General features: G+C 40.2%; 1 protein-coding gene across 1 annotated transcript; it reads right to left on the bottom strand.

Moving 5' to 3' along the window:
- Window positions 1-7,871: 7,871 nt before the first annotated feature.
- On the bottom strand, window positions 7,872-11,328 carry LOC105180861 (vicilin-like seed storage protein At2g18540). Its single transcript, XM_019840361.2, is given in 5 exon segments — window positions 7,872-7,887; window positions 9,112-9,250; window positions 9,354-9,494; window positions 9,673-10,097; window positions 11,150-11,328. Coding segments are annotated over 5 exon segments (804 nt in total). The 5' UTR covers window positions 11,233-11,328.
- Between the last annotated feature and the right edge of the window lie 255 nt (window positions 11,329-11,583).

The raw sequence follows: 11,583 nt of genomic DNA, 5'->3' as shown, positions 1-11,583 counted from the left end.
AGGGACAGGCATACGTTAGTCAAGTATACACAAAGAAGAGAAAAAAAAACGATAAAAATCAGAAACAAAAAGACAAAAAAAAACAAGAAAAGAATGTAAGAATATCGCTTCTGTTTCCTGCGTATCTACCTCTGATAGAAAAGAAAAAGAAAAAAGAACAAGACGATTCATATTTTTTTATAATACACATCTCATAATAAAACAATAAACATACTTATGATAAGTAAAAGCAGGAGCAACTGGAATGTAGAAAATGAGAGATTTAGGCGTTCCGAAAAGAAAAGAAAAACATTCACTAATAATAAAAGTAACAGTTAAGATTTCCAAGGAAAATTAGCGCCCTGATTCGTAACGCTGTACGCGGATATGCGAATTGAGTTGAATGCTTTCGAGGGGTTGAGTTGAGTTTTTATTTGGAGTCGAGAGAAATACATTTTTCGTAGAAACGGTCATACAACGTGGCTCATGTTTTGTCGCGAGGATATGTATGCTTTCAGTTAATTATCCAATACTTGTATATTTACGTGCTTCTATTCGGTGCGCGAGAGAGAACTTGGAATATTTGTTCATGCTCTTGTTACTTTTAAGATATTTCATGTACACTGTAAAATAAGATATATTATTGGCAAAGTATGAATTGTTGAAAGTAGTTTTGTTATGTTTCCAAATTAACAAAATTGGCGATTATACACATCGAATCATTTCGCTCGATTCAGTGCTGTTTGCATGAGTCTCACAAGGTTTTTTCGTAACGAAAATTTCATCCCCCGCGCTGATAATTTTACGATAATCAAAGAACGAAGCTCGGACACGTGTGATTGCGATTTGTTACATTAGCCAGTTTTCGTGTCATGAAAATCGGTATGGTTTGTATCAAGATGAGTGTACACAAAACTAGCATGTTGTCACATTTATTGCGTACACAATCAGATTGAAGAGATTAAGTACGATGAATGGCGCAAAATGGCGGTTTTATTCCGATGGATTTGTGCGCATATGAAGAAACAAGAAATATGCGTTCGCTTCAATACATTCTTCTCTCTCTCTCTCTCTCTCTCTCTCTCTCTCTCTCTTGCCCTCTCTTTTGCCTCACCTTCTCCCCCCTCCCCTCCTCTCTCTCATAATATAATATATCCTTCCATTTCTCATTGTGTGCCTTTCTATACCGACCGAATATCAAGAGACAAAGTATATTTAAGCGAACGCAAACGGTCCGGTGTGTGTACGCACGCGCCGAAAAAGCGCGTGTATTAGGACGAGTCAAACGCGTTACGCGTTCTTATATCCAGGGAATACACTTAAGAATCTCAATACGGATCTCGATACGTGGATAGAGAGATATATCCATCCAGAACATTTGCCCGATGCTGCGTGTACGAATGTTAAAAAAGAGAAAAAGAAAAGAGAGAAAGAAGGAAAGAAAAGAAATATCCCTGACAATGTTTTGGATTCGTAGTCTCACGTTCTTGCTGCGCTTTTAGCGTGGAGCGCGACTAAAGTTTGCGACACTCTGATTCTCTCTCGTTTGTATTCCATCGCATTTGGAACAGGAATGAAACAGGAAGGATGAGAAGGCAAGCGGAATAAAGAATGATGATGCGACGTTAATCCGGCGCTAAAAGATAAACGCGCGGGTATGAATATATACGGGCCTCTCGAAAGCCAAGCATAGCGTCATGTACATGTGTTGTTGTTATTGTTGTTGTTGTTGTTGTTGTTGCCAGAAAAGGCGGAGATACACTCAAAAAGAAGGGACGCGCAACGCACGTTTTGACGTACGTGTCTACTTGCGACTTACCGTTCACTCATCACGTGCGTCGTGATACGAGTGCAAACTGAAAGTTACCTTGACTTCTTCCTTTATCTTCGTAGAGAGCTTCTCCGAGAGATTCATCGTTTCTTCAGAGGTATATCGTTCGTGGATTTGACACGGGCTAATAATCAAATTTTAGTTGTACGCCAATCCCCGGAGGATCGATCGATATCTATTTTTCATCGGCGACTTGGTTGGTGAGCCTTCGATATATGACGTATACGTATATGTAATGTCGTCATGTCGTAAAAACGTCATGGTGATTAGATTATACATAGCACTTTCGTTAAATCAACAGTGGACGGTTCAGTGGTGGAATCGTCAAGGATCTTGCGTGCGATTATCCGATTGATCGCATTCGCATTGTAACGAACGGGCGCTAATCGCACGCAGACCGCTCGCTGTTATCACGTCTACACGATTTCGACAAGAGGCATACTTACACACACACACACAAGTTTGGTGCCGCGATCAATGAAATGACCGTTTCTATCTTTCTCGGAAACAAGAACAAGATAATCGTGCTCATGCACAAGCAATCGTTATTGTTCGTTTTGGAATATCACGATCACGCCGTCCCCTCTTGAGCGTAAAACTCGTCCGTGCAGCCATACATACGCAACACTACCAATTGTGTACTTTTCGTCGAGGTCGGGGTTATATAATTCATGTCATCGGCGTACCGTAAGGGCAAGTTATTAGATTCTACTTTACAGGAATGTCAAAAGTCTCACACAAAGACGGCAAGCGTGCGGATCGAGCGAGCAAAGCATTGTTGATCCTTCCTAGATGCGTAAGAAGACATATCATTTTTTCATCGCACTAGAAAGCGCGCCTCGCGCTTTCGCGCACTCTCTCTCTCTCTCTCTCTCTCTCTCTCTCCCCCTCTCTCTCTATCTGTCTGTCTGTCTGTCTGTCTGTCTGTCTGTCTGTCTAAGACTAAAGGGAAGGAGCGAGGAAGAGAAGGAGAGAAAAAGAAAATAAAGAGAGACGGCTCATTTGAGATTAGCCTAAAAGCTTATATCGACAAAGCACTGTGACAAAGAGGAACGTGCACTTGACGGGCAGGAGAGAAAAGCAGCCGTTGCGTCGTCAAGTCGCAAGGTTCGCGCGCGGCGTGCGGGTTTTGTGATCGACGTTGTAGCGATATCGATGCTAATCAAAATCACTCGGCACACCTCTCACCAATGTATTTCACTTTGAAGGCTTTAAACATTTGAGTCATTTTACTTTAGTGATCTCGTACTCGAAAAATTATACATTTTCGGCGCCTTTGTCGCCTTTTCTCGCTGCCGCTACAACTTTGCTCGATAACAGCAGCGCAAAGTGTTGATCACGATTTTCTCCAAATTCCCCAACATTGCTTACATTTGAAGAAACGTGATTCTTTTATCGACGTATCTATCTGTGGATGTGTGCGCTGAGATTGTCAAATATGATTAATTTCAATGACAGGCTTCAACTGGCCCATCTAGCGCTACGTTCCTCGATAGCTTTAGATTAAGATAATATAATTTTTCGTACACACGTATCTCTTAAGCACATTCTATGACCATTGTATTAGTCGCAGCGGGAAACATGGTCGATTTCTGAAAGATCTGAGCTAAAATGAACCTTGCGAAAATCACACTTGTACTTGTTTCTTGTACGTGCGTACATACGCGCGTACAATTTGACTTTTTGTACTTTAAGAGAATCTGATGTTGCGGTTGTTTTTGTTGGCAGATAACAAACAGCAAAAGTGCGTTGTCTATTTTTGCGTTTTTGTGTCAATGTCTTGCGACGAAACAGAGAAGAACGAAACAGAGGTGGCTTGCCGCTTTCTTGGGGTGATCGAATCTTTTGAGAAATCGATCATTGAACAATACCAAAATCGTAATCGTTTCGTACTAGCGAATCCGCTAATTGTCTTTAAGTGTAACTTTAAGCTTATAATGTATATGTGTAAATATAGGAAGGACATGTATCGCATTTGCATAGTGCGCCAATAGATATTCAGCCAACTGGCACGCAAACTTTCCACCTCCAGCGTGTTGCTAATCGTATAAAAAATCGACTTGACACTACGTACGTAGTTATTTTATATTTATATTCCAGGAAAGATTTATACACACAGGAGCAGACGCGCACGCGCGCGCGCGTGTGTGTATGTGCGTGCGTGCGTGCGTGCGTGCGCGCGTGTGTATGTGTGTGTGTGTGTGTGTGTGTGTGTGTGTGTGTGTGTGTGTGTGTGTGTGTGTGTGTGTGTGTGTGTGTGTGTGTGTGTGTGTGTGTGTGTGTGTGTGTGTGTGTGCATATGTGTGCATATGTGTGTGTGTGTGTGTATAACCAGCTAGATGTGTGCTCTCATTCTCACGTTTTTCCTTCTTCATTTCGACAAATTTTTCGACAGGTTTCTGTAAATTTTTACAAATAAATACATCTTAATCTGCGCGCATTTTGCTTCTTGAAAGAGACACGTTCCGTACTCGTATCTGACTCGAATCACACTGCGCGCGGGACGGCAGTTCGGATTGACAGTTTGGAATCTTTCGCTCACAAACTCGCTACTTGCTACTCGCTATTCGCGCAGCAACTTGGCGCGCGTTATAGCGCACAAACGATATTTGTGCGATTTGTCTTTCTCATTGGGTACAATCGAGCCGAAACACGTACCGCAGTTCCATCAAACGATCAATAATCAATCTTACAAAAGCGCAAAGACTCTCTCGCCATCCTCCAAACGATAATCATACCAAGTGACCTATGACGATAAAGGCTTATTTTTCGTATTATTGAAATACAAATGCCATAATAAGATTTGGAAAATGTTGCTACACAATTCATATGACATTAAATGACGTTCATCATATACAAGTAGAAGATGCTACCGAGTTACTTTACTACTTATATATATATATATATATATATATATATGTGTGTGTATTATCTATTCTATATTTCTCGGAGATTAAAAAAAAAAGAAAGGAAAATATATTCTTATCTCTCTCTCTCTCTCTCGTTCTTGTACAAGTATACTATTCTGGAAAATGAAGAAAAACCTTTGTCAAAGCGTGCAATGTCAGCAGAGCTAAGATATATGTATGGAAGGTGTTTATTTGTAATATTCTAATAGAGACAAACATCTGAGACGCGAGTATAATGATAATGCATAAAAAATGTAATTGTGCAGAGTTGCGTGGACAATATGTCGTCATTTTTAGCTTATCACTGATGAGGATGAATCATTTTTTACTGTTGATATGCGCGTGCGATTAATACCGTAAGAAGAGACAGAGTTGTTAACAATTGTACAACACGTACAATACAGTAGCACAATAATTGATGCTGTCATCATCATCATCATCATTATTATTATTATTATTATTACGACCGCTTTTCCCATCGTAGGAAAGGGAGGGCGGTGCATGTTGCCAATAGTTGACATTAATTGTACCATATTTGATTTATTTAGTTGTTCTTGTTCTTGCATTATTATTATTACTATTACAACGTCACTTATTATTATCATTAATGGTATTATTAATATTATTATTATTATTACTATTATTATTATTATCATTTATATTGTTAGCAATTAATTGCGCGGTCATAAATTAGCGCTTATTACGTTAAGTTAGCTTATTGTAGCGTGTATCTCGGTTAATCGGAAAAATAGATTTGATTTACTCTCATTATTAGTCCCTCTATCCTTACATGACGTTATAATGTTCGGAATGTAGGTAGAATGTGGTAATAACGATGCCAAACGTTATACATTATTTTATGTCATCATCATCATCAATATTATTTTTATTATTACTATTGCTATTACTATTATCACCATCATCATTATTATTATTATTTTCATCATTATCAATAAACTCTATAGTTGTATTACGATTAAGCAGAGAAGATTACATGTTTTTCATATTAAAGTAACGTTGAGTTGGCTTGTTATTTTATATTATCGTTTATTCCTATTCGCAGTTTGTTCCTGTCATCTTGTTGTTTTCTTCTTGTGTGTAGAGGTGCAACTTGTATCAAGAAGCAAACTCTAATTGTGCAGCATTTAATCAAACAATTTAGATAGTCTTCTCTCAATTCTTTCTTATTTTGAAGATTAAGTACTTTTAGGTTTCAGGTTTCAAATATAACGCAGGCGCGCGCGCACACACACACACACACACACACACACACACACACAATCACGTTTATTATTGAATCATAGTGTTTTTCAGCATGCTCAAGGCATGTTTTTGAAATCTCTGAAATTTGTCTTATTTCAACATTGAAATTTACGCTGTTGCATTGTTGCTCATCCCTTTCATTTCTTCCTCCTACAGCTACCCTGCTAAATGAAAGAGACCCTTTGAAGGTCTCGTTACCGCTCAATCTTGCGATTTATCGTAAATTTTAGAAACGCGAGCACCCTCGCGTGTCTGTAGCGTCTGGAATACACAATTTTCAGCGAAATTATATGTGCACGGTTATTTTCGACCTGTGTGCCCGATACCCGAGTAATCACACGTAATCACACACGTCCGGTCGTTCTCCAAGTTTGCGTCTCTAAACGGGGATCTGTGCAGGAAGAGCGGGCGAGAAGAAGAGGGAGAGCTGCGAGAAGAATTGGCGCGTGAAAGCAAGAGGAACGAAAGCGAAAGAAGGGGGATGGATTTTTGTGCGCGAATGAGAAAGGAGGGATGGGAGAAAGGAGAGATCCAATGTAGGTAGGGGATCGAGAATTTAAGACGGATATGTCCATATCTCTGGACGCGCGTGTTCCGGATGGTGCAACGCGCAAAGACCCTTTTATCCCCTTTAAAGAGACGCGCTCTCGCTCTCCAGTACCTCGGCTTTAACGGAGAGGCCCTTCGGCTCTCGCAGAATTTGCGGAGAGTGAGACGCGAGCTTTGGCGCATGGCGGGATACGCCATCCTCTCCTAGCTTCCTCCCCTTCGTTCGAGCGGGAGATTCGCGATCTCCTTCTCTTTCTCTTATCGATTCACTCCTTTCTTCATTCGCTTTCCGTCGAAGCATTCTACCGAAGATGGGCGTTATTCACGCTTCTCGTCTTCTTTGTTTTTTTTCTTCTATTACATCATCTCTCTTGCGCGCAACCGTGTCAAAATCGATTTAGCATCACGATAACAGATACGTACGTGCTGCATGAAGATGTCAGGACCAGGTTGAATCCCCGGCTGTAGAGGGGACTAAATACTCGAGATACATTCTCAGAATTTTGGATAACGCTAGCGCCAGTAGGTTATTATCACATTTTCACATACGGCTCATATAACTCGACAAACACCAAGCTCTTCATCGAGGGACTTTTCAATAAAAATGAGTGAGAGTGAGAGAGAGAGAGAGAGAGAGAGAGAGAGAGAGAGAGAGAGAGAGAGAGAGAGAGAGAGAGAGAGAGGACACACGATAGAAATTGAGAAAGAAATTTCATTTTAAAAGGACTAAGCTGAGATTCTGACCTTCGGTACCCAGAGTCAAAGCAATCATATTTTCTACTATCCTTTCAAACTGTAGAACTGCAACTTTTGTTTGAGACTTTTCTTTTCTTTGTACAACGCACTTCTTCTGCGATACTCGCGATTGTCATATTAAATGTCTTATATCATATCACAGATATATGCATCGTGCGTATGTATGTACGTAGGGTAATATGTGGAAAACTCGAGTAAAATACGTGATATTCTTATAATATGTCGTCGTCTTTCGTCTTTACATCGAATTGAATTGTATTATTATTATTATTTCTTCTTTTTCTTTTTTTTTTATGGACTTTACCCCATAAAATCTCGATGAAATCGCTTCTATAATTTACAAAATAAATTTTAGTCAGTTTCTTCTTTTGGGCCATCTAGTTTTTCAAAATCGTAACATCATTGAAAGGAGAGAATCTAAAGCAAGATTTTAACAATATAATTTTTGGAGGAAATTGTGAACGTAATATTTACGGTCTACTTATTATACGTGCGACGTATAAAGATCAATGTAAATAATATTCGAGCCATATTGAGCGATTGTTGAGTGCTCGACGTGACATTGATTGACCGATTTGGAACAATTATGCCGGCAACGTGCTGAAAAGCAAAAAAATAGTGTTATCGTTAATATTAATATGTTTGCATCATCTTCACGCTAAATCACGTTGCTTCGTTGCTTTTCTTTCCTCAAAATAAGGAAGGTCAGCGAGGATTATGTAAAGAAAGCGACTGAGTTACGTTGTACATGTGTATATCGGAATACAATGTAAAAAGCAATATCTACTGCACATCTACATATATGACTATACGAACATTTTGGTACACGCATGTACGTAAAACACCACGATACACCCGATCTGTTTTCGGCTCTCGATTACAGGTTTCTTGCAGAATGCGCTTTGCAAGGATGCAACAACATTATGCATATTGAATAATGACGAATGTGCAAGCAAATGCACTTGGAATCAAAAATATTATTCGAAAAAGGAGTGTTGTCCAAGAGAAATAATGTGTCTTGTATATGGCAAGTAAATAATAAGCAATATTCTCTTTCGCGATACAATACTCATACCACAATTATCATTTTGCGACATAATAGGTGTGTTTTTCTCACCTTGGAGGAGTTGGAGGTGTATAGTTTGATAATAATTTGAGAATAAAAAGGGGAGCATGTATGTTGTGTGTGTGTGCGTGCGTGCAAGTGTGTGTGAGATAGATGAAGTGCGAGAGCGAGAGAGAGAGAGAGAGAGAGAGAGAGAGAGAGAGAGAGAGAGAGAGAGAGAGAGAGAGAGAGAGAGAGAGATTGCAAAGTCACAAAATCTGCTTCGTCTTGTTATTATCAAATACTTTGTATTATGTAGCAGTTTGTCATTAAACGTATGAACAAATCTATATCATTAAATTCGCTTTTTACTCAACTGCTAGAAATGAAAACAACGTGACATGTCATTATGACATAGCCTGTATATCGATCTTACATTTTCTCGTATACGCAATGTTCCCCCTATTATCAAACAACAAATTCTGAGTGTGATGAATTTGAAGATAAAATTTCTCTCGATTATATTTTACATTCACTTTTCATAACGTCGCAATATCAAATATTTTGATCATTGAATCTCAGATGCTTTCACTCAAGATCTGTCCGAAATCAGGTATAAGTGAAATTTTGTCACTTATTTGTCTCTTCAGATTTTAGTTCTTGTATAAATTCTTGGGATTGTCATGCTAATTATTGTCGTAAATGTAAAATGAATATTATATATTTTAGGTAAAATGGTATAAAAATTATTTCTCTTTCGATTGTAATCATTGGTGCACCACGACTTCGCCTCCTTCCGCCGTTCATCTTCAACTCGTATCTCTGTCTTTGTATCTTCTTACGTTTCATCGGAATCGATTTCTATGATTGGTTGCCAAGGAATCGGATTTACGTACGCTGGCTTTGCTTTCTGATGTGCTGAGATAACATTGCGTAAGTTGACTTAAAAAGTCTGTCGCTTTTTTCAACCGTACGGACATATATCGTATCAATCATGCATTTTATATTCGTGTAAACGTACGGAGTAATCCTTGCGTAGCAGGCTTGGGTTTACTTTTAGAGGTCTGCATCCACTTTTCGTAAGCCTTCGAACACTGCTCCAATCTTTTCTCGCGCTCTTCGTTCATCTCCTTCTGCCTCGACTCCTGCTCCTTGTGCCGAACTGTAAAAAGAGAGAGGAGAGAGAGAGAGAGAGAGAGAGAGAGGGGAGAGGGGGGGGAGAGAGAGAGAGAGCAAGAGCGAGGAAGAGGGGGGAGGAGAGCGATACTCGTTCGTTCTTTGTGGATTTTTCTATTCGCAAACGGCACGAATTATGCAAAAAAAAAAAACGAAACGCACACCTCTCTGCTCTTCTTTCTTCTTGCGAATCCACTGGCGAAGGTACAGGGCCTTCACGACGGTGGCGTTCTCCTCGATCTTCTTTAGACGCTTCTGCAATTCCAATTCGTTCTGGAACATCACTTTTCTGTCGAGTTCTTGCCGCCTCTTGCCCTCCATCCATTTGAGAAAGTTCTCCTTTTCCAGTCGAGCTCTTTCCTCCTTCTCCTGTGCTATTTTCTCTTCCTCCTCCTGACGTTTCTTCGCCACTTGTTTCTCGTCTTCTCGCTTGCGTTGCGCAGCCTCGCGCTTCCTGCGTATCCATTCCGAATGACTAATTCTCCTGGCAAAGTCTGACTCTCTGGACATCTGACAATTGCTGACGTTCGGATCGGAGAGCAGCGATCTTGTGGAAATACGCACGACTTGGCGATTGTCCAGAATGTATCTGTGCGATCAATTATGGATCAATTATCTTTAAGGAACCTTAAGGACAGTGATATTGCATCCAAGCTTATCGTAAGCTCGAAAACAATCTCTCATATTACAGTCCATCCTTCTGAAAAATGTCTTGGAAAACGGCAAATTGTTTATTTCGTTGGCCATTGTGGTTGCGCTAGTTTGATTATATGCAATATATTAGGTAAATCGGAAAGTTCTATCCGTTTAGCGACAAGTAGCTATAGTTAGAACTGTCGTTAACCTGTAATGTCTAAACGAAGCTTAATAGTTTGTTTTGACATCTGTTAATAACATTCAGTACATAAAAGTATACGTTTGCATCAATAACATTGTTTTTCACTGCATCGAAAATGTCGAAATTTGAGCCAAATAAGCGTCATTTGCGCGAAGTGTTAATCTTTTGCTTCAATTGGAAGCTCAACATCGACGCCAAAGCGGAATATCCACGGAAAGAAGGCAATGCTCTGTGTTTGTTGGGATCAGAAGGGTGTGCTGTACCACGAGCTGTTGAAAAGTGATCAAACAGTCACAGGGGATCTCTACAGAGAACAAATGATCCGTTTGAGCCGAGGATTGCACGAAAAACGACGAGAATATGAAATGAGACAGCATAAAGTGATTTTGCTTCATGACAACGCTCGGCCTCACGTCACAAAATCTGTCAAGGAAATGTTAGAAGCACTTCGCTGGGAAGTGTTACTCCATGCGGCTTATTCACCAGACTGTGCCCCTTCCGACTACCACTTGTTTCGGTCGATGGCACACGCACTTGCTGAGGAATGCTTCAATTCTTATGAAAATGTCGAAAAATGGATCTCTGACTGGATAGCCTCCAAAAATAAGTAATTCTTTCGCCGCGAAATTTGCTTGCTGACCGAAAGATTGGAAAAAGTCATCGCTAACGATGGACAATACTTTGATTGATGTACTTTTTCATTTTGTTTCTTAAATAAAGCCATACGTTTTGCAAGAAAACGGACGGAACTTTCCGATTGACCTAATAATTGCCGCGACAGCCGGAGGGAAAACGCACCGTACCTCTCGTGTCTCACCACTTCGTCCTGACAAACATTCTCCATAACGTTATCAATCTTGCATCGTCGTTCTATTCGCGCAGTCATCCCGGACGAGGCTGTAGTATGAGCTGTGCAAGGTACAAGAGGCAGCGCAGCATCAGGGAGAGCTGTCGAGTAACATCTATAGGTGTTTCGCCCGGTGACTGCTTCTTCGCTCGTTTCGTCTTTCGTTGCGTTGCAAAACGGAACGTCAGCTACAGCGATATCCGAAGGTTTGCAATTGTCACAATTTATATCTATCCGCATTTTATAATCATCCTCTCGCTGCCGATCGCGATCGCTCCCGGATTTAATCTCGGTTTTTATCGTTCGGTCTTCTTGCTCCTCCTTACTGACGGATTCGGTATAAATAGCGGAGTTAACGTATCGGCGACACTCGGGATCAGGACTAGATTT

The sequence above is a fragment of the Harpegnathos saltator genome, unplaced genomic scaffold (assembly GCF_003227715.2).
Source record: "Harpegnathos saltator strain DR-91 unplaced genomic scaffold, Hsal_v8.6 scaffold93, whole genome shotgun sequence".
Taxonomy (NCBI): Eukaryota; Metazoa; Arthropoda; class Insecta; order Hymenoptera; family Formicidae; genus Harpegnathos; species Harpegnathos saltator.
The sequence above is the reverse complement of the archived record's forward strand: the minus strand, read 5'-3'. Positions and strand labels throughout refer to the sequence as shown.